This window comes from Trichomycterus rosablanca, chromosome 16, assembly GCF_030014385.1.
Source record: "Trichomycterus rosablanca isolate fTriRos1 chromosome 16, fTriRos1.hap1, whole genome shotgun sequence".
Classification (NCBI taxonomy): Eukaryota; Metazoa; Chordata; class Actinopteri; order Siluriformes; family Trichomycteridae; genus Trichomycterus; species Trichomycterus rosablanca.
The window spans coordinates 15,102,477-15,126,360 of NC_086003.1; the positions used below are offsets into that span (position 1 = coordinate 15,102,477).

The 23,884-nt window shown below is 39.0% G+C and overlaps 2 protein-coding genes across 5 annotated transcripts; one reads left to right on the forward strand and one right to left on the reverse strand.

Annotated features, from left to right (window-relative positions):
* Positions 1-918: 918 nt before the first annotated feature.
* ankrd46a (ankyrin repeat domain 46a) lies at positions 919-5,684 on the reverse strand. Its single transcript, XM_063011527.1, has 4 exons — positions 5,596-5,684; positions 3,700-4,035; positions 2,726-2,884; positions 919-1,460 (listed from the first exon to the last, which is right to left on the reverse strand). Exons 2-4 carry the CDS (start codon positions 4,008-4,010, stop codon positions 1,244-1,246), a joined length of 687 nt encoding a protein of 228 aa, XP_062867597.1. The 5' UTR covers positions 4,011-4,035; positions 5,596-5,684; the 3' UTR covers positions 919-1,243.
* A 213-nt stretch (positions 5,685-5,897) lies between these two features.
* Positions 5,898-18,078, forward strand: atg4a (autophagy related 4A, cysteine peptidase). 4 transcript variants are annotated; one of them, XM_063011158.1, is made up of 13 exons: positions 5,898-5,938; positions 8,234-8,344; positions 9,178-9,249; positions 9,380-9,478; positions 11,471-11,572; positions 11,753-11,825; positions 12,307-12,386; positions 12,475-12,713; positions 14,061-14,139; positions 14,459-14,604; positions 15,354-15,410; positions 15,518-15,629; positions 17,360-18,078. In XM_063011158.1, exons 1-13 carry the CDS (start codon positions 5,929-5,931, stop codon positions 17,422-17,424), a joined length of 1,245 nt encoding a protein of 414 aa, XP_062867228.1. In that variant the 5' UTR covers positions 5,898-5,928; the 3' UTR covers positions 17,425-18,078. The 4 variants fall into 4 exon arrangements, with proteins under 4 accessions (XP_062867228.1, XP_062867225.1, XP_062867226.1 ...); XM_063011155.1 differs by lacking the exon at positions 17,360-18,078 and adding an exon at positions 15,701-16,911; XM_063011156.1 differs by lacking the exon at positions 5,898-5,938 and adding an exon at positions 7,530-8,031.
* The last annotated feature ends 5,806 nt before the right edge of the window (positions 18,079-23,884 follow it).

The following is a 23,884-nucleotide window of genomic DNA, read 5'->3' on the forward strand; positions in this document are numbered from 1 at the left end:
AGACACCTTACCAAACCTTTGCAGCCCAACAAACTCCACACCTCTGGAAAGTCGTATTAAGTTTTGAGTGTCTCTTTGTTAAATTGTGCCTATTCAGTCGAAAGAGACACTAATAGAGAAATGTTTAAAAGAGAATGTGCTTAAATGACAAGCACTGTATGGCCAACGGAACATGAGCCTTCATGACATCCAATTTCAAAACCATCTGCATTATTAAGGAGCTAAATCCATTTATTTGCAGCTATAAATGGGTTTTAAATTAAAGATCCTTTACACCAACTACTTTAATATACCTCGGTTTATGCATTGAACAGTGGGTCATGTTGGAACAGGAAAGGGCTTTGATTTTAATATTGCAAGCATATCACTTAATATATTTGACAAAAAGCTATTGGTCTGACTAACACCAGAACACAAGAATTAAGAAGGGTGTTCACATAGCACAAACGTTTTAAAAAAAATTATGTAACGTTTTTCTTTATTTGTATATTTAATAATCTAAAAGTCGAAATGGATAAATTTGATTTAAACAAAAATTAAAATTACAAATAACATATTATTTTATTATTATTATATTATTAATATTATAATAACATTTTTTGTGGGTGGGATTAAGGGGACAAAGGGCAGAGTATGTGCGACTTATTTTTACAACGCATACAATTTAAACAGGATTGTCCAAACCTTTGCATAACACCAAACCTATGGCTTATGAACATGTTTATGTATTTATTTCATTTTATTAGGATTTTTAGTAATCTATGCCTCTAGCAGAAAACCCACACCTATTGTTAAGTTATTATTGCATCATGTACGGTTATTCACAGGTGCATTCAATATTTAGAGGATTAGATAAAGAGCTGCATTAGTATTTGTTTAATAACAGGATGAAACAAAAATAACATTAAAAACATAGGCTTAATATATAATATTTTATCAATTTAACACAATTACAAAGCATAAACAGATAACACAATATCATGAGACAAAGAAATCTTTTTCAAATTTTAAATATGATCTTAAAAGAATACAAAGAATGTGCTGAAGTAAAAGACCCCAACTGTGCTTCAGGGGTATATGAACTATTATCTATTTACACAGATCCACAAAGACTCATCTGCACAACTTGGTGTGAAATGTTTTAAGAAGCATGAATAGTTGTGTTCACTGTGATACGATTCACCAAAGCGGTCAACATAAATCATGCACCGTTTTCAGTTCAATACTGCCAATGATTACAGGCCTAATGCACAAGTTCCACTTGGGTCGAACTGAAAGGCAGGACGCCGCTTACATAGTAAGCAATGCCCAATGAGAGCAGGGCGATGATGAGCAGGAGCAGCAGAACCCTCCAGAATCCCAGATCCTCCACAAATTCCTGCCACGTGGTGCGGAAGCTGGAGAGCACCCCATCACTACGGTGCAGGTGGGGGTTAAGAAGCGAATGATTCTCCATGGCACTGCATAAAAGGGGAACAATATCAATAAAGATGTGTTCAATTAAAGTAATTAGGTTGAAGTGTAGTAAGTATAAGTACAGGCAAATAATGTACAACATTAAAAAAAATGTTAATCAAAGAAGTACTTAAGATGACTACATAACTGTAATAATAAGATGCAAAATGATCATTTTTATAATCTTTAGAATAACATGCAGCTAAGCTACTAAATTACTATACACTGATCAGCCATAACATTAAAACCACCTCCTTGTTTCTAGACTCACTGTCCATTATATCAGCTCCATTTACCGTAGAGAAGCACTTTGATTGGTTGGTTGAGTTTTATCGCCATTATACGCTCTGTATTTAGAGCCATCTCTATGGCGTGCCATTTGTATGTTTTTAAAACAATCTTATTAAAAAGGACGTTAATCAAAGGATGTGCATCAAAACTGTAGAGGTTAGAAGCGCTTTGAAGTTCTACAGTACAATTACTGACTGTAGTCCATCTATTTTTCTACATTTTTTTTTAGCCTGCTTTCACCCTGTTCTTCAATGGTCAGGACCCCCACAGGACCACCACAGAGCAGGTATTATTTAAGTGGTGGATCATTCTCAGCACTGCAGTAACACTGACATGGTGGTGGTGTGTTAGTGTGTGTTGTGCTGGTATGAGTGGATCAGACACAGCAGCGCTGCTGGAGTTTTTAAATACCATGTCCACTCACTGTCCACTCTATCAGACACTCCCACCTAGTTGGTCCACCTTGCAGATGTAAAGTCAAAGACGATCGCTCATCTATTGCTGCTGTTTGAGTTGGTCATCTTCTAAACCTTCATCAGTGGTCACAGGACGCTGCCCACGGGGCGCTGTTGGCTGGATATGTTTTTGATTGGTAGACTATTCTCAGTCCAGCAGTGACAGTGAGGTGTTAAAAACTCCATCAGCATTGCTGTGTCTTATCCACTGATACCAGCAGAACACACACTAAGAGAGTCCTGACCATTGAAGAACAGCATGAAAGGGGGCTAACAAAGCATGCAGAGTAACAGATGGACTACAGTCAGTAGTTGTAGAACTACAAGGTGCACCTATATGGTAAGTGAAGCCGATAAACTGGACAATGTGTGTAGGAACAAGGAGGTGGTTTGGCTGATTGGTGTATAATTACAGCCAAATTTAGTCATGTTCCATATTTAGTCTCGATCCAATTCTAAAACTAAAACTTTTGAGTACTGCTGATACTGATACAAATCTAATACACATATGTATTACAGCTTACCTCTCATAATCAGCAATGTGCATCTTGTCTAGGCTGGAATGAGAGCTGCGATTGAAACCTTTTACCTCCTGCTCCTCCAGCCCAGCCAGCAAGCGAAGGGCATCTTTGTTTACGCCACGTCTCTTAGCCAGCACCAGAGGAGTTGCTCCATTATGATTGCTGTAGGAAGGAAAACCGTATTATAGAATACATTTTAGTCTAAGCATCCATAAAATGTTGATGATGCTACAGATGCGATAGTAAATATTCAACCCCTCTGATACATGATCCATTCAACTGATACAGACTTTATTTAAAGCAACATTGAAGTCTGCAGAAAATATGACCGTTATAACTTCTGGGTTTGAATATTTATTCAACTGCATATCCTGTTTTTTTTGTATTTGGTACCTTTCAAAAGTTATAATGTACTTACTTTTATTTGCTAGACATTTAACTTATTTGCCATCTGAGTTAGTCTCTTCATTTACTGTTTTCTTACGGTAACTCAGGCCATGTTTATTTATTTATTTATTAGGATTTTAACGTCATGTTTTACACACCCTGGTTACATTCATGACAGGACAGTTAGTTACTCGTTACATGAGATTAATCAGTTCACAAGTCTAATTTCAAACAGTCATAGACCATTTTTTATCTCCAATTCACCTCACTTGCACGTCTTTGAACTGCGGGAGGAAACCGGAGCTCCCGGAGGAAGCCCATGCAGACACAGGGAGAACATGCAAACTCCACACAGAAAGGACCCGAACCGCCCCACCTGGGGATCGAACCCAGGACCTTCTTGCTGTGAGACGACAGTGCTACCCAGGCACTCTGCCGCCCTACTTAGAACATGATATATCTGGATCACAGTTGTGTCAATTAGGGATGTGCAGAAAAAAGTCAATTGCTTTATCAATAACATTTAGACTTCCAATTCATGTATGTTTTGAGTAACATTTTTTTACTATAGCATTTAATAGGATACAAACCAGATGTCGATCTTGAGTCCATTGGACACCAGAAACTGGATGGTGTCTACATGGCCACACATGTGCAGTGCGGTGTTGCCCTGTGCATCAGTGGCTAGCAAGTCTGCCCCAAACTTGTGCAGCAAGCGACAGATCTCATCATTCCCGCGTGCAGCAGCCAGATGCAGCCCGGTGCGACCCCGATAATCACGTGCGTTTGGATCGAAGCCCGTCTCAAGAAGGCGTTTAGCATAGGCCAGGTCTCCATCAATGCACGCCTGCAGCAGTTCCACTGTGGTCTGCGCCGTATCAGTTGCCAAAATGTATGACATGTTTCTGCCAAGCAAAGGACTTAACCTGAAAAATATATATATATTTATTTGAGAAAATCTAAGATCACAGTATATTTAGGATAGTTAATAATCTACATAATTTCTTGTTCAAAGAGGGGCTCAATGAATTTACTGTTTGCAAATATGTATTCAAATCCAAATTTATAAAAGAAATAAAAGATTCTTTAGCATTATTGGTTTTATGAATATAATTTTTAGCCAGTAATATAATTAAGTTAATTATATAAGATTCAATTGGCTGAAAGAGAGGGTTTACCTTAACTTGTCTCTTTTATTTTATATCTGATGCTAATGAAACAAGATTCCTTGTTACCCTGGCTATTGTTGTATTAATGTTAAAGCATATCGTTGGTAATATGTTCATATACTCCGATCAGCCATAACATTAAAACCACCTCCTTGTTTCTACACCCACTGTCTATTTTATCAGCTCCACTTACCATACAGGAGCACTTTGTAGTTCTACAATTACTGACTGTAGTCCATCTGTTTCTCTGCATGCTTTGTTAACCCCCTTTTATGCTGTTCTTCAATGGTCAGGACCCCCCCAGGACCACTACAGAGCAGGTATTATTTAAGTGGTGGATGATTCTCAGCACTGCACTGAGAATGACATGGTGATGGTGTGTTAGTGTGTGTTGTGCTGGTATGAGTGGATCAGACACAGCAGCGCTGCTGGAGTTTTTAAGTACAGTGTCCACTCACTGTCCACTCTATTAGACACTCCTACCTAGTTGGTCCACCTTGTAGACGTAAAGTCAGAGATGATCACCCATCTATTGCTGCTGTTTAAGTCGGTCATCTTCTAGACCTTCATCAGTGGTCACAGGACGCTGCCCACAGGGCACTGTTGGCTGGATATATTTTTGATTAGTGGACTATTCTTAGTCTTGCAGTGACAGTGAGGTATTTAAAAACTTCATCAGTGCTGCTGTGTCTTATTCACTCATACCAGCACAACACACACTAACACACCACCACCATGTCAGTGTCACTGCAGTGCTGAGAATGATCCACCACCCAAATAATACCTGCTCTGTAGTGGTCCTTAGAGAGTCCTGACCATTGAATAACAGCATGAAAGGGGGCTAATAAAGCATGCAGAGAAACAGATGGACTACAGTCAGTAATTGTAGAACTACAAAGTGCTTCTATATGGTAAGTGGAGCTGATAAAATGGACAGTGGGTGTAGAAACAAGGAGGTGGTTTTAATGTTATGGCTGATCGGTGTATATTACGTGTACTGTTATGTTCATAAAAAAACAGTATATTTAAGATATGGCAAAAAATATCATGATGTGATTTTTGTAGATATAACGATTGATTCATAATAACACACTAATTCAGATTAGCATCTTTAGCTATGCGTAAATCAGTTCATTTTGCGCATAGCGGTCGCTGGACCAGTTCTAAAGTGCGTTAGCAATACCACAGTACATAGCTAAACTAGTTAGCGAGTGCAAAACCGCATCAAAACAAACGCCCTAAATTGTATAATAACTATAATTGCTTTTATAAAAAAGACAACAAACGAAGAGGTGTACGGAATACAGTTAACTTTACCTCAGTCGGTATTGTGGCGATAATTGAAAAAAAAAAACTGAGGAACAAAACCTTTATCCGTGCTGTACAGACTACAACTAGCTTTAGCTTGCTGCTAACACAAAACATATGACGTATAAGTGAAAAGAAGTCGGCCACAGAAGAAAACTACAACAGCCGTAATGCTTAGCAATGTTTTGACGGCGTTTATCGTTTTGTGTCTGTTGACGAATGTGGGATTTGTAGTTTCGATGGCTCTTTTTGACGCGAAAAAACGCCGAATTTACTCCATTATCCACAATGCAGTGGGTTTGTATTTGTATCGTTGACTTTACACACCGATGACAGCCCAGGATGGAGGCAGGTAAGAAATGTAAAAAATAATAAAACTAGTATTGATCGGTAATTTGCGGGGGTAAAATGTTTATTCAACATGTGTAAAATATAGTTATAAACGGTTAGAAGAAACACGTCCAAGCGGGACATTTAGTTATATATTTTCCGGGTGGTATTTCGTAACTGAGTTTCAAGTTTTCTCATTGTTCCTTGCTGGCCTGAATGTGTCTTTTTTTTATAAACAAAGCGTTCAAACTAATGGTTCCAACTTTCATTATTTACACTGTAAGTTAAGGTTTAGTTCAAGTCGAACTACCGTAAGATCAGTAATGTTGAACAGTGACCTACATCTGCACTGCATAGGGCTATTCAGTGTTTCAGATCTGTTATTGTTATCAGGTTTATGGGTAGAATACCCTAAAAAAGTATTTATAGATGAACTGTCTTGATGATATATATGTTTATATGTGTGCATAACATAGTTATGTCTCAGCTTTAGCTTACGGACAGATGACCTTACATTCTTCTCATTATTTTTGATAAATAGTCAAATCCAGTGGCGGCTCCTGCCAAATCTCTCAGGGGGGCAATTGTTGCGATGACGGATAAGGTGACCCGTTCAACGGGTAAATTAAAGCTCAAATAATTAACATCTTAAGTCATCTGTCAGTTTGCCCTCACAAATAACTTTGAACATGGAGAGAGACCAGCTCTACCATTAATCATAAAATGAAGTAAAACCTTCACACTAACAATTTAATTCAGTCTTCATCAGCATTTTATTTTAGGTGCAGCAGATCCAGAATAAAGATCGGCATCGGGGCTGATGTGCAATGAATAAAGAAGTACAATTAAACAATTGGGGAGATACAATAAGTACAATCACAATTCACAATTTAAAAATTACATTACTTACTTGTAATTTACTTGTAACTTATATGATTCCCCCCCCCCCCCCCTTTGTAGATACTTGATGTTTAAATTTGGTCGGGTGGCCCTAATTCTTAGGTTGCTAATTTATCCTGATTACACGATTGAGTTGCTCCGAACTGAGGTGATGGTAGTCATGGTGACGAGATCGCGACACCAGGTTACGTGTGACGCAAGCACGTAAGTGCGAGCCCTCCCGGAACCCATTCAGAATGTATTGCAGCGCCTGCAGTTCGAAAAAAAGAGCCTTAACATGAGAGTCTGTGAGAGCAATCCGGGGCGATTTTCAGTCAGACTGAAATCGCCCCAAAGGGGGCGGTACTGTACAGAACACAACTCAACGCTGATTGGACTACGATATTCAGAGGCAAGACAGACTCCAGAACAGTCACAGCTGTGATAGAAAAATGTCTTCCCTTTTGCCCTTTGGTGGTGCGTCGCCCGATCGCCCTAAGGAACGAGCCGTCCCTGGTCAAATCCATTGTTCTCTTAATAATGCCTAGTCATCCAGGTCTTAATGTAGCAAAGCGCCTCCACATCGTTTGACTGTGTTTTAGATGTGTTCTCGACAGTATTACATGTTAAGTAGTTGTTTAGCTCTTTAAAAAATCCAATCAGGCTGGCCACTCAAAGGTAGAATAACGTCTGTTTTAAGTTCTCTAGTTGGAGATAATAGCTCTTATAATGGATTGGTTGTCCCTGAGCCATATAAACTGCTTTGTTACCCTGCCCAACTGACAGGGACATAGCATCCCTTTAAAACCCCATGGTGACTGTTTGACTGGAATGGTAAAGAAATAATTTTTTATACTGTACAGGACTGGCTGAAATCGCTGGCTTAGGAATTAAATGTGTTGTTTTGTTATACGAGGAACCAGGAGGGCTATTACTTTTTCACAGCTGTATTATGCATGTAGGAAGTAAGGCCTCACCTTTCTAGGAATACATGTCTTTACAATGTTTCATGTAAAACAGGCACTTGCGTGGCACAGCACTAAAACATTCTCGCCCACCAGAGCTGACATCTCAACTCTGCTACTGGCAGGCCGGGCACCAATACGGACAATGATTGGCTTGTCCGAGAGGATTACTAATAACTGCTTTGGTTATGACCTTTGCTGGCACAATGAGACAGGAGATAATGGAGAGCAGTGCGTGATACAGATCTTCATATGGAAAAGACTCACACAGGTGATGGAAAGTGGTCGGTCAGGGCCTTAACTGGTCAGAGGTGTAGGTTGTCAGCTTTAGAGGAGGTGAAATGCGATTTGAATATGACTACATTGGAAGAAAAATGCATAATATGTTTATTGTAAAACTTTTAAATTTTAAAATATTAAAATGCTGTTGAGCTTAATATATTTATAAACTAATTAGTGCTGTTTTCTTATAGTTTTGGCCAAGTATGAAAACCAGATCAACGTGTTCTCTGAATTCCTAGAAGACTTACCAGATACAGATGAACCGGTGTGGATACTGGGGCAATGTTACAGTGTTAAAACAGGTAATCAATCATACAGCCATACAATCTTCTGTTTTAAAATGGCAATGCTCAGTGTAAAAAGCAGCACCCTCGAGGAAATAGTTTTATGTGGAAGAACTTGAATGGCCAGCACAACCTTATCAACATGTTTAGGGTGAATTGGGATACATTCTGTAAAGCAAGCTTTTGTGCATACCAATACGCAACCTTTCTTTAGCTCCTGTAGTGTAACAGGTGAGTCCTTAAGGTCATAATCGTGTGTGTGTGTGTGTGTGTGTGTGTGTGTGTGGGTGTGGGTTTCCTCCGGGAGCTCCGGTTTTCTCCCACAGTCCAAAGATATGCAGTCAGGTTAATTGGAGATACAAAAATTGTACCTTAAAGACTTGAACTGATGAATCTTGTGTAAACAGAGATTACTTGTCCTGTCATGAATGTAACCAAAGTGTGTAAAACATGACATTAAAATCCTAATAAATAAATAAAGTCAGGGCTTTTTAGAACAGTGGACCATGTTGTTGCAGCCCTGTTATGCTTTTGTGTGTGATGTTCTGGTGTTGGGTGTCCACAAAAGTTTGGACATATAATGTATGACATTCACTTAAACAAATTATGTATGAATATAGTAATAATAGTGGCTCTTGGGTGGTGGTCTATTAAGCTGGGGGGGGGGGGGCGAAGAAGCCCTGCAGTGGATTCCTGCCTTGCAACCAGTGTTTCCTGGTGGAACTGGGTTTACAGTAACCCGGACTAGAATAAATCAGGTTGAAAATAAAATAAAACTGAAATATTAATAATTCCAAGTCCACAAGCTTTAGTTTGAATGTATGTTGCTGTTTGCTTTACTTTTTTTGCAGAAAAGTCTGAACTTCTCAATGATGTGCATTCCCGGCTGTGGTTCACATACAGGAAAAAGTTTTGCCCTATAGGTCAGTAAAATGCAGTCAATATCTTTGTTTAATCTCTGACCTGACGTCCATTATAGTACATTATATAATAACATGTTGAAATTGTAAGTCAAATTTTTGTGGGTGCTCATATTGTATGTATGGCTTGTAGGAGGAACAGGCCCGTCGTCAGACACAGGCTGGGGCTGCATGCTGCGCTGCGGGCAGATGATACTGGCACAGGCCCTAATTTGCAGTCACCTAGGAAGAGGTAGGACAAAATATAGGCTGCTGTTTATTTTGAAGTAGTCAGCCCAAAAAGAGGAAGTGGGGTTGTCCACAACAGTCATTCATATGGTCTAAAGTGACATTCTGGAGAAAAGAACTGATGTACACCAACACATTCAAAAGTAGATTTACCTATCTAAGTAACTAAGTTTAAGTTCTAACCCCTACCTTTGTCATATGAAATGTGACTATTTTGCTTTTTGAATAATGTTATTAAAAGGCTTATTTTCAACCCCCGTCAGAGTGTACTCTTCAGAATCCTCATTATGGAAAGTGTACACTGTTTCAGGGGTTAGGGCATAGTAGTGATCACCAATGAACAGGCATGCAAGAAAATGTGTGAGGTGGAGGGTGGGTTCCAACTGTATGAAAAAGTGTGAAGCAACACAATGAAGCAGAGTTAATTTTGTATTTAATTTAGATGATGGGGTTCTATTTTACAGGCTAAAGAACAGACCGGGAAAAGACAGGGACTAAAATGAATAGCCTATACAAACACCAACTGTATAGCAGCAGCTTAACCAAGCAAAACTTAAACTTTTAATTATTACTATTAACTTTGTCCTACCTGCTGTTACCGGTGCTGAATAATCAAATTCTCACTGCATGGCAGTTGCGTTATCATGTCCAACATGGCATTTTGGAGTTTTTCCAGTGCAAATGTCCTTGATTGGCCAATCTGCTGTTGAAATAATATGACTCAGTACATAATAAAAAATAACATTAGAGATTTTTGGAAGATGTAGAGAGCAGAATATATACACTGTAGACTGTTCACTTGCACCATTTCATTTCCAGCTTGCTCGCCATGGTATTAAACAAACCATCTACAAAATAATCCAAATAAAATCCTTAAAGTGTCTGGATTGTTGTACAGGGTCCATACAATAACATAAAATAATTGGATATATAATACAAAACTTGTTGTATTTGACTACGCACAAAGCCAGCAAACTGGCGAGTTGTGTTTCAGTCCATACATAATTTCCTATAAAGTGTGCTTACATAGAAGCCTTGTGTTAAAAAAAAAAAGACTTATTTAGCACACTATTTATTGTATAAGGTAGTATTTGAAACACAGCTCTCTTATGCTCTGTGTACAGCCCTATACAGCAGTTTAATTCTCTCAATCTTGTTATTAGGGACATTGTAGCCTAGTGGTTTAGGTACTGGACTAGAAGGTCGCTGGTTGAAGCCCCACCACTGCCAGGTTGCTGCTGTTGGGCCCCTGAGCAAGGCCCTTAACCCTTAATTGCTTAGACTGTATACTGTCACAGTACTGTAAGTCGCTTTGGATAAAGGCGTCTGCTAAATGCCGAAAATGTAAATGTTATTTTTACCCCCTCTACTCAGTCAAGTTATGGGGGAAAACAGACTGCATCTGTGACATACCCCACCTCTGCTCTCTGCTGATAAATAGTCAATTAAGTTCTTACAAAGACACTGCACTACAAATTCAAAGGGACACCTTTTGCATGTCTGTGATCAACTAATGACCTACATCATTTTTTATCCATTGCACTGTCTGAGATGGTCACAATTTATAAGCCAAGACTGTTTGGTTTTTAACGTTTGCTCCTTTAGGTTTGCACAGGAGCTACAATGACAAATAAACTTTCAAGCTGGTTTCTGTAAATGTATGTGCACACTTGCCTCAGGCTATTAGTGGGGTTTAGGACACAGCCTGACTTACTGTAATCCACGTAAATAAACAAAACTTTACAGTGTAGGCAAATGCTTGGGGTAACATCGGTAAGGCAAGTAATTAGAATGCAAATGTAAATGTTTTTTTTTCCAGGGGCATCACTCATTGTCCCACCACCAGTAGTAAATAAAGTAATAGGATTCTTTTTTATATATACAATGATAACATCCTAGTTTTAATCCTTTCAAGACCAGAACTGCATCAAGTATCACACTTATCACTGAATTTATTGCATGCAATACAAAGCTGTACTGTTTTGTCGATCTGTAGAATGGCGGTGGGAATGCGAGGGACGTCAGCCAGCAGAGTATCAGCGCACCCTTCAATGCTTTCTGGACAGAAAAGATAGCTGTTATTCAATTCATCAAATGGGTATGTGATACTTAAACAACGGGATATTTTGTTCCACCATTTATGGCCATTTCAAGACACCTGTCAGTATGATTCAGTACAAGCCAAGTTCATTAAATGTCCCCATTTCTGCCCTACACAAAGCCTGCTTGTGTGTGCTTACTGTTTAATTCCTGATTCTCTGTCTGTTTCTCTGTGCAGCTCAGATGGGAGTGGGTGAGGGCAAATCTGTTGGAGAATGGTATGGTCCGAACACAGTGGCACAAGTCTTAAAGTAAGTGTCATTTTACACTTGCAAAGGCAGATTTTACTGATCACCCTAAATACTCTACATTTACATTTTCAGCATTTAGCAGCGGTGGGGCTTGAACCAGTGACCTTTTGATTACTAGTTCAGTACCTTAACCACTAGGCCACTGGAGTTGCTTTTACTCCTTACATTTACATTCATCCAAAGTGATTTACAATTATGACTGAATACAGTTAGTTTGAGCAATTGAGGGTTAAGTGGCAGCTTGGTGGCAACCTTCTCATAACTAGTTCAGTACCTTAACCACTGAGCTAACCACTGCCCTACTTTTCATTCGGGGTGCTTATATCTCACAATCGACCAGTGCATGATGGTAGATTGTGCCTCATTTAAATTTACATTACAAATTGCTTACATACAAGTGGATGAAGAATTGCTTTTGCACCGGTTAGCAATATCAAAATATGCTTTTTTATAATCAATTGTTTTTTTTTATAAATAACAGGAAGCTTGCCTTGTTTGATGACTGGAATTCCTTAGCTGTATATGTGTCAATGGATAACACAGTGGTGATTGAAGATATAAGTAAGTGTTTTTGTCTTATTTACATTGAAAAATGATGTACAGTAGATGTCAATACATATGCACTTATTTTGCTCTCCTCTATCTATAGAGAAGCAATGCAAACAGGCACACCAGGCAGCACAGCCCAAAGAAGTTTCCTCATCGGCCGAGTCTTCATCAGGGCACAGGTTGGCAGAAGACGTAGGGCTGTGCCAGGCTCAGAGCCCACTGTCTCTTTTACATGTCCAGCATTCCCAGCAATCCCAGGACTGGAGACCCCTGCTGCTGCTTATTCCACTCCGGATGGGCATCAACAACATCAACCCTGTCTACATCCAGGCCCTTAAGGTATGGGAATTTAGTTCTAATCTTACAATACTACTAGCTAGGGCTGAGAGGGTGAGGTCTAGACCAGAGGATTTTAAAGGGAAGGGAAGAGGGTTGTTTACTTTTAAAACTGACAGCCTATAATTTAAGAATCTTAGATAGATAGATAGATAGATAGATAGATAGATAGATAGATAGATAGATAGATAGATAGATAGATAGATAGATAGATAGATAGATAGATAGATAGATAGATAGATTGATTGATTTTAGGAGAAAAAACTCTAATTAGTCCAACAACATTAGGTCCGGCTGCCTCAAGTGTAAGGAGACTTATTGTAGAGTCTCCTTATTATTGATGGCGAAAGGTAAAAAATACCTCACATGCCGCTCTATGGCACAGCGTTACTGTTTTAGCCGGTTGCTAAACACACTTTTCTGTGTCTTCACTGTTGAGTGGAGGGGGTGTGCGGCATTGTCCAAGATTGTTAAAAGTTTATGAAGTGTCCTACATTCCACAACAGTTTCCAAGGAATAATTTATAAGTTCAGAACCAATTTGTGTGGGTGTGTAAACAGTGTGTGTAAAAAGTTCATGCCCTGGTGTGTCAAATCTACAAGGAATCTACAAATGCAGTATCTGTACCAGCTAATCTCAATTGCGGGCGGCATGGTGGCTCAGTGGGTAGCACTGTCGCCTCACAGCAAGAAGGTCCTGGGTTCGATCCCCAGGTGGGGCGGTCCGGGTCCTTTCTGTGCGGAGTTTACAAGCTGTCTGTGTGGGTTTTTTTCCGGGAGCTCCGGTTTTCTCTCATAGTCCAAAAACATGCAGTCAGGTTAATTGGAGACACTGAATTGCCCTATAGGTGAATGGGTGTGTGTCTGCCCTGCGATGGACTGGTACTCCGTCCAGGGTGTTACTGTGTGCCTTGCGCCCATTGAAAAGCTGGGATAGGCTCCAGCACCCCCCGTGACCCTAATTGGATAAGTGGTTAAGACCGTGAGTGAGTAAGAGTATGCAATTACAATTATTGGTCTTTTTATTACATGCAGGTATGTTGTTAGCACTTGATGAGACTAGAGCTTGTTCTTTTTCCATGCAAATGGTGTGTTAATCTCTAGTCTTATATCATTGGGCACTTTCAGATCACGGACGCTGTTAACTTTATATTTTTGATTGGAGCTTTAATCTCCTCCTAGCATTAACAGTAAGGCATCAAGCTGAAAGGCTGGTCCTGCAAAAAATTGGGTGTATGATGCCCTTAGAGGCGATCATTTATAGATTTAAAACACACAATGTGTTCAGTGCTAAATAAGTTTACTGTGTACCATGTGTCTTCTCTTAACTAAGGTTTTCTTTCTATTTAAGGAGTGTTTCAAGATGCCTCAGTCCTGTGGAGTACTAGGGGGAAAGCCTAACCTAGCTTATTATTTTATTGGATTCATAGGTAAGCAATGTTGGAGTATTTTAAATGCGACTTCCTGCATTTGATGTCACTTTGTTGTATGGGTTACCAGGCATTTTTCTTTTATATCATGGTTTTACTGTCTGTAAAACATTACTTTATTGTATTCTTCAGGCGGTTATCTTTATATGTTTTTTTAGAATGGCACTAGATTAAAGTTCCTGATTTGATTCATCACTAAATACCCCTTGCATCCACCCTCCATGATTGCTATTTTTAGCCCACTGCAACTGTTTTCTTCCATTTATTTGCTAGTTCTAGTTTCTGTACTCTTACTAAAAATGCACATTCGTTCTCACAGATGATGAGCTGATCTATTTGGACCCTCACACCACTCAGTCAGCTGTGGACTCAGAGACAGGTTGCATCATAGATGATCAGAGTTACCACTGCCAAAGAAGCCCACATCGCATGAAAATCACCAGCCTGGACCCATCGGTAGCACTGGTAGGATTGCTTTAGCTACATGGTTCATGCCCGAATTACAATTTTAATTCCAAAAAAGTTGGGACAGTAGGTTAAATGTAAAAAAATCATTTGTGAACTGTCTTTTACAAGCTTTAAATAAAAGAACAGCATGAAACATAGACATTTGTAAATATATGGTAATTCCTAATTTGAGGCCTGCACAGACATAGGAAAAACATACAAAACTCAGAGATAGTAAAAAGAGATGAGGATCAAACCAAGGTCTCCTGGACGCACAAAGCTGTGCTGCATTCATACTTCTTGCTGTGTCACTATATCCTAGCTGCAGTTTTTATACTTGTGTGTAGATAACAAACAGTCAGGCGGTGGCACTGGACTGATGGACAGTCTGATATTATGTCTACAGATAATATATATATATATCACTCCTCACTGCTGCAGATCCCTAATTTGACAAGAGGAGGCCTGTAACTAACACATGACAACCCCCCCCCCCCCCCCCCCCCCCCCCCAACATGTCTGTAGTACCCAACTGCTTCACACAGAGATCAGTACCACATACGAAGAGTCACGAACTGCTGTCCATTATTTCCCATCTCTGTGGAGGTGCCATCCAGCAATGAGGAATCCCTACAGCCCTCCCACCCTCAGACATAGCCAGTCAAGTCTGTTTAGGCATCTGGCCAGTCGATAGCAGTTGGTGGTGCATTAGTTGGCGGCACCAAAGCACTCAAATTAATGACGTGTTCTGATTTTGCTGGTTATAGGGCTTTTTCTGCAAGAGTGAGGAAGACTTTAACAGCTGGTGCAATCAGGTCCAGCAGGTAACAAACACCCCCCATTCCATATCCCACTTTTTATGAAATTTGTGTGTTGATACTTACATTTAGGTTGGTCTGTGTTTGACATACTTGCTCTCTTAACCTGACAGGAGATCCTGAAGAAACGAAACTTACGGATGTTTGAGCTGGTGGAGAAGCATCCATCTCACTGGCCACCGTTCGTTCCTCCGACTAAACCTGAGGTGCAGACCACAGGTGCAGGTAAGAATATTAAACAGATCCAGCATTTTTATTTGGTATTGTTTTTTTAATAATTGTCTTATTCTGGTCAGGTTCACAGTGGGTCCAAGCAGGAATACCTAAACAAGAATGGAAATCAGTCATAGGGCATCTTACACGCTCACTCAGCAAAAGAGGCAATGTAGCTTTTTTATAAAAGACCTAGCTATGGTAGTAACAACTGACACCTATTCTTTAGCAGCATTTGAGCTGATTGGCTAGTTGACCTGATGCCATTCTACCTACTTGCTGCCAGCATGTTAGCTATGTGCTTACAAAAATTGCAAGCATTGCAACTGAGGGGCAGTTGTAGCCTAGTGGTTAAGATACTGGACTAGTAAGCAGAAGGTTGCTGGCTCAAACCCCACCACTGCCAGGTTGCCACTGTTGAGCAAGACCCTTAACCCTCAATCACTTAGACTGTATGCTGTAAGTCGCTTTGGATAAAACTGTCTACTAAATGATGAAAATGTAAATATGTGCTAACATTACCTGCATATAGTTACATTAAAAAAACCTGATTCCAAGCTGGATTTGTTATCTGTAGGTCTTGTGGAATAAAATAAGTCTGTAAGCATTTTCTTATTGTTAATTGTTTTGGATAAAGTAAACAGTCAGGCTCATGTACAGATCTGCATATGCAGAATATTGTTAAATGCATTTCCCCCCAATTTTCCCCCAATCTAGTAGTATCCAATTACCCGATCACATTTCACTTTCAACTGCTGCTGCCCTCTCTGACACGTACAGCAGCCAACTGCTTCTTTTTACCTCCATGGAGTTCAAATAGGCATCAGTATTGCGTTCTCAATGCAATAATCTAGTACAATAATACAATAGTAGTCAGACAATAATCTCCATTGTTCCACCTGTGTCTGTGCAGGTGCCTCAATAATGAAACCTTTACAGTCTATTAGAAATTTTGTAATTTTGAGATGAGGCTACTTGATTATCACAACAATGACTAAACTAACATTTGGGTGCATGTCAGTGATAAAAAAAAATGTTTTGTTCTGATGCATGGTCAGAATTTTGGCAATTGGAGATTTTGCTAACTGACAGCCTAATTTAGGATGGATCTTCAAAAAGTTTCCGCACTTTTAGATTTTCGTTGGAAACGGTGTGGGAGGAGTAGTGATTGGTCGTGTCTGAGAGTCTGAGAGAGAGCTTATTGTCTGGATTTAGTACCATCTGATTTCCACCTTTTTGGACGCTCAAACAAGCTTTAAGGAGAAGAAGATTCTCATGTGATGATGATGTGAAAGCAGTGGTGCATCAGTGGCTACACGCTCAACCAAAATAATTTTTTGCTGATGGCATTAAAAAGTTGGTATGGTGCAGGGAAAATGCATCGGAAAGTGACTTTGTAGAAAAGTGATGTCATTTGTTTTTGGAATTTTTAATAAATAGAGCTAAAAAAAAAAAGTGCGGAACATTTTTAAAGAACCCTTTATGAAAATAAACTTTACCAGTTGTGCCTTTGGTTTCTTTTGACCAGACTACTAAAATAAATATGATTTTGTAGTTACCCACTTTAAAGTTTGTAATTGTAATCTACGTATATAATTGATAATGGCTAAATGTTTATTTGAAATGAGCTATCCTAGAAAATAAAGATTTAGTACTGAATACTTTAATGTTTGGAAAAAATAGTGATCTAAACATTTCAAGTGTTTTAAACTCACAAATATAAATCTTTGTTTCATGTTCAGAATTAATTGAGTCGACTGATAAACTGTTTGAATCCGAGGAAGAATTTGAGATCCTAAACGTCTGAGCTCTACGCCTCTCGGCTCAATGACATCAAAGAAAGTCCATGATCGGTCTGGAGCCTCTGGAGTTCCTACTCACCCATGCCGAACAAGTGCCTCAGATCAACACCAAGCAAAGCGCAGACACGCAAAAAACACAACCGATAATAATGCAAGAGAAACGAACCACAGCATCATGACCAGCTATTCTAATGGAAAGACGGTCAGCTTTTACAGAACTGAACGATATCACCGTCTCACTTTGTAAGAATGAAAAAGCCAAGGGTCACTGTAGCCACTCTGTGATTTTAGCCTCGTTTTGTAGTCAGAGAACTGTTTTTAAATAGCTGTTAAGGGTTCAGAAGACTCTGGTTGGATGAACTTTATTGTACTGTATCAGCTTGTGTCCTACTTCAAGTGGAAAGGACCCGTGGGAGCAAAAGTCCCGGCTGTATGTGATGTCTTTTTAAAAGCCACAGCCTCAACACAAACACACACTACCTCCTGAATCCAGGAGACAGCAGATATGCAGTTTGCTTTTATTCAGTGTTACGTGAGTGAACTGAAACCCTATTTGTGCAGAAAGTGCCTCTATCTTTGTCATATACCAACAGGATCAATAATAACCCCTTTTCTTTAAAATTGCACATGTATGTAAATATTCCTATAATAAAGCTATTTAAGCACTTTCTTGTGGCTCATTTTTTCATGGGTTTTTGACTTTATGGAACTTCATGGTTGTGGAGACATCAAATATAACAGTGACACAGCTGCAAGGGGGATTTATATAAGACTTACTGTTCATTAACGGCACATACACTGATCAGCTATAACATTAAAACCACCTCGTTTCTACACTCACTGTCCATTTTATCAGCTCAACTTACCATATAGGAGCACTTTGTGGTTCTTCAATTACTGACTGTAGTCCATCTGTTTCTCTACATACCTTTTTAGCCTGCTTTCACCCTGTTCTTCAATGGTCAGGACCACCACCGGACCACCACAGAGCAGGTATTATTTAGGTGGTGAATGATTCTCAGCACTGCAGTGACACTGACATGGTGGTGGTGTGTTAGTGTGTGTTGTGCTGGTATGAGTGGATCAGACACAGCAGCACTGATGGAGTTTTTAAATACAGAGTCCACTCACTGTCCACTCTATTAGACACTCCTACCTAGTTGGTCCACCTTGTAGATGTAAAGTCAGAGACGATCGCTCATCTATTGCTGCTGTTTGAGTTGGTCATCATCTAGACCTTCAGTGGTCACAGGACGCTGCCCACAGGGCACTGTTGGCTGGATATATTTTTGGTTGGTGGACTATTCTCAGTCCAGCAGTGACAGTGAGGTGTTTAAAAATTCCAGCAGCGCTGCTGTGTCTGATCCACTCATACCAGCACAACACACACTAACACACCACCACCATGTCAGTGTCACTGCAGTGCTGAGAATGATCCACCACCCAAATAATACCTGCTCTGTAGTGGTCCTGGGAGAGTCCTGACCATTGAAGGACAGCATGAAAGAAGGTTTAAAAAAAGCATGCAAAGAAACAGATGGACTACAGTCAGTAATTGTAGAACTACAAAGGACAGTGAGTGTAGAAACAAGGTGGTTTAAGCGATAAATTGGTTTGGTCCAAGGCTGTGTTGCTGCATTGCGCATAGTGATCTCGGGGAAACAGGACCCACCGCGACCCCCAGCAGGATAACTTTTGTTTTCGTAAATTTTGTTGACACATCCAAGTCCCCAAAACATGCTTTACTTTGTCCACCAGGGGGAAGCACTTACCAAATTCCATGTAACAAAAGCTTATCTTGTGCAAGGATGAGTTCAGAAAGAAATCTGTAGTCTTAACAAATCTTGAAGCAATGTTGCATCATGTCAGATCACAAACACCTGATACAAAAACACACAAACACCAGTTTCAGTCAAGAATACCTTGGCACTTTTTTATTGCAATAGCTCTATGACAAGCAAAACCCAATTTGATAAATATACACCAAAAAAATATAAAAAATGTAGAACTGACAAAAAAATTCTCAGACACCCTTGTTCTGAAATCAAGAAAAGAGGGTGCTGCTTAGCATGATCGACAAGAGAAAGGGATATTAAAAAATTACAATATTTACAAAGGAAGACGGTGTTTAGAATGATTCGATCCTATCGGCATGGTTTAACCCAATCAAACGTTTTAAGCAGAAAATGTGAGCATCGACTAGGAACCTCAAGAAAAAAGCAAACTGTCACACACACAGACCAATTTCTTTTTTTCTTTTCCTGTCCATCTCTTCCTTATTGAAACGAAATACCAAATAACAAGATTCCAAAAAATTATCCCGATCCTTAAGTACAAAAAACACAAGCTTGGTTATTTTCAGGTCATCTCTGCAATTACTGTGTAAAAAAGTTCCCAAAAACTAAATACTACTGTTATTTTTTTCACCCTCCCAACCCGACTTCACATATTACATACAGTAAAAGCAACGCAATATCATGACACAGTAGCATGACACAAAAGCTAGTCAAAGAAAGAAGAATGGCCGCCAGGTTGCTGCCACTGAAACGAATGGAAAGCTCACAGACACACAGCGGTTTTGTCCCGACGTCATCTGGACTACTACTGCGAAGCTAACACTTCTCACTATACAGCTTTCAACCACAACCTCTAGCCAACATCTCTTTGTATAAAGCTTTCAGGTACAGGCAACAAAAGGACTGGTAATAACCCTCAGGAATTAAAAAAAAAAATACAAAGAGATGCGAGAAAACACATGGTATTAAATAACAGCATTATTTACATGAAAGTCTCCCACTGCGATCACCAGCAAAGCTCTGTACAAACGGTACAGTGGACATCACCATATTTGATTCAATAAATTAACAGATTTAATAAATGAATAAATAAATAAATAAATAACCAACATACAGAACATTGTGAAGCATCGTGTAAAACAGTAGGCTACCGTGTAGTGTGTGTGTACCGTGTCGACAGCATTGATGTTTGTTAGTACAGTACCTGTGCGGATGATATTTCAAGACCGTCAAGAACCATGGTTACTCATTCACTGTTCAGTAAACACATCCTTTTCCATAAAGGGCTAAAATGAACACGTAACACTGGATAATACTGCAAATCTATCTGAACACTATTGACAATGAAGTGTAAAGAATACAAAGCGTTGTTCAATCATGGAATGTTGTGATGGTTTGCATCTTGTTTGCCCAGCATCCTTCACAAAAACATATTTAAAACTGTGTATTGCCACATATCACATCTAAAGGGGTTATAGGATGACCGAGTTGTAGGTCCGGCACTGAAGTGTAATAGTGCTTTATTTATTTATCAACAGAAACTCAATGTTTCTACTTGAACAATTAAAATGGACATTATATGTTTAAATGGTATACTGTTGTATTAAACATAAACATAAACCTAACCCAATCTATAGCAGGGCACCACAGCCATTCACTCACACTTAGGGACAGTTTAGAGCAGCCAATCCACAGGTTTCAGATAAAAGGGAACACGAAATTAGAGAGTGATTGGAAGTAAGGTCTGAACTCAGGGCAGCAAACATTCTTTTTAAATCTGATTTATGAGTGTTCTTCAAAAAGTTTCTGCACTTTTAAAACTATTTATTACGAATTTAAAAAACAAATTATATCACTTTTCAACATAAGTCACCCAGCGTCAGACCAAATTTTTAATGCCATCAGCAAAACATTTTTGGTTGAGCGCGTAGCCACTGATGCACCGCTGCTTTCAAATCATCATCACATGAGGATCTTTTTCCTCTTAAAGCTTCTTGAGTGGTCCAAAAAAGGTGGAAATCAGATGGTACTAAATCCGGGCTATAAGCTCTCTCAGTCTCTCAGATTACTCCATTACTACTCCTCCCGCCCTCACCGTTTCCAACCAAAATATCAAAGTGCGGAAACTTTCTGAAGATCCCTCATAGTTTTTACAATGAATGTATGTATGTATTCAGTGTATTTGGGCGTCTGTAAGAACAGCACGCTTTGCAGCATAATTAAAGCAGCCAAATTATCTGTTAATATGTTTAACAGTAGTTAGGAGCAGACAGCTTTAAAATAACTGCATTATTTTACCTCAAAACATAAAGTGAATTGCATCATAAATCAATCTGGTGGCATGAAAGGGACAACTGATCAGCTGGAAGATTATGGGTTTCAGTCCTGGCTCTGCCATATAGCCCCTATTGGACCCTTGAGCAAGGCCCTTAACCCTCTCGACTCCAGGGGTGCTGTACAATGGCTGACCCTGCACTCTGACTCCAGCTTCCAAACAACCATTGTTAATATATTATTATAATGATTCAAAAACAAAAACTGCTTAATACAAAGACATGACTGGTCCATTTTTTTTTGCTTTTAAACGACTTAAAAGTGGCTGTTCCCTTTTACCCATCAACTCATTTTGTTTTAAAAAATGTGAAAATTGGTCTTGGTCATATTATTAACAGCTATATATTTTAAACTAAATTCTATAAATAATAAATAATCCGTTTTATGAGGACTGTTTTGTACATTATTAGCATGTTTTAGCTAAAGGATTATTATTTTGATCAAGGATGCCACAATATGAAATGTTTAGACCATTCTATCCTTACCCTTAACTCTAAGTGCAAATTAATCTACATTATTATTTTACCTTATAACAACCAAATGGTCCAATTAATGATTCGGACAGATCTACAATTACAGCAATACTGTTACAATTAGTCTTTAAAATGAGCCATATTGGCTATTTTCAGTCATATGGACAGGAGGTAGCATCCATCATCCATGTAAACTACAAATACTTTCACTTAGTACCCACAAAGTGCTATCTGCATAAATTAAATGGTTCAAAGTTTTGCGTCCGGTCCGATATTCACACAGTAAAGAACAAATCGTTAAATTCAACGTGACTTTAGAAAGAGTGACAAGTGTCTTATACAAATTTTCATCTGGGCTTGGATACACTGGCAATGGCTATTTGGTTTATTGATGTATTTATAGATTTACTTTTTTACTTCTACCTAAATTAAGTGCCACTAATTCATACTCAAGTCTTTCCTACTGGTTACATGATTACCACCAGTTTGGGAGGACAAGGACTAGCACATGCTTTTTCCAGATGTTGAGTCAATCACTGGCTGTGTTTAATACGCCAAACTCCAGCCAACTCAAAAGCAAAAATAGATGTTGTATTTAAATAGAAGCTGATAAACCTATGGCTAAATGTGTGTCTGCATTTTATAATTGGCCAATCATTTTATTCCATGTCTAATGTAACAAGGTTGGTAAGCCTGTGCACTAATGCTGTATTTAAAGCAAATGGGCACAAATTCCTACAGGCACTGAAATTTCCCAGAAAACTGGAGGCTATAACAGCCACAGGAGGTGGATTCCACAATACTTTTTGCATTTAGTGCTTTTCAAAGTTCTGTAGCTGAGTGATATAGGATGACTTACAGTGATAGCTGCCATCAATAAAAAGTACTGAAAATGTACTTTTCAGTCTACGTCTTGGATTTATCATGTAGGTAGAAGTACATTTAACTACAGACTTTCTTTTATAATGGAATAAATTACTACTAACTATGTATAATTGGCATTTAACTGATACTCACTTCAATGTGTAGAGAATGCAGTAAGAGCATTTGATTACAGCTGCTGCATCCTTTTAAATTGGCACTGTCCATGTAACCGTGCTAGCAACACCCTTTAAGGAGGGTGATAACAGCTAGCTATATACACATGAGCTTACTGGAGCATCACTGTCATTGATAGTAATGCCACACAATGCTCACTTGGACTCCCGGAAAAAAAGGTTATGCATAGTCAGGGAGCAAACTCACAGAGGACAAACGCTTTACGTTACTCAAATGGTGTGGAAGTATTTCATAACCGGGATATTTTTGGAATTCTAAAAAAGGGAAATTTGAATGTGTTGTTGCATGTAATTCAGAGAAGCAGACCTGTGTAATGCATCTGCATCAAAGTACCATTGCTTGTGTATCCAGGCCCTCGATGGTAATGAAAACACCAACTACACTTCAAAGTTAAACATATCACACTGGTCTTTGTGACCATTCTAAATTCCTTTACAACTGACATCCAGGATGTGCGAGCAACTAAATGCTTCCTGGAAAAAAAATGAACCCTTGTATTTTTGCAGAAATACAAAATGTAAATATATATACGTGTGTGTATGTGTATGTGTATGGAGAGGACTACTAAGTAGTTGGCACATCTTACAAAATGTCATTTGATATACAAGCACCTCATATTTACATGGAATTAGCAACTTTTGAGTGGCTCAACATAATGACTGTAAATAAAAATGTAGTGGTACCGTAAAGTAAAAATAATAATAAGTGCTATATGTCTGCATGAAGTTCACAGTTCCGAATAAAACCGATGCAGCCACTTAGGTAAACAATGACTGTCGTTAAATAAAAAGTGTTTAACAGAA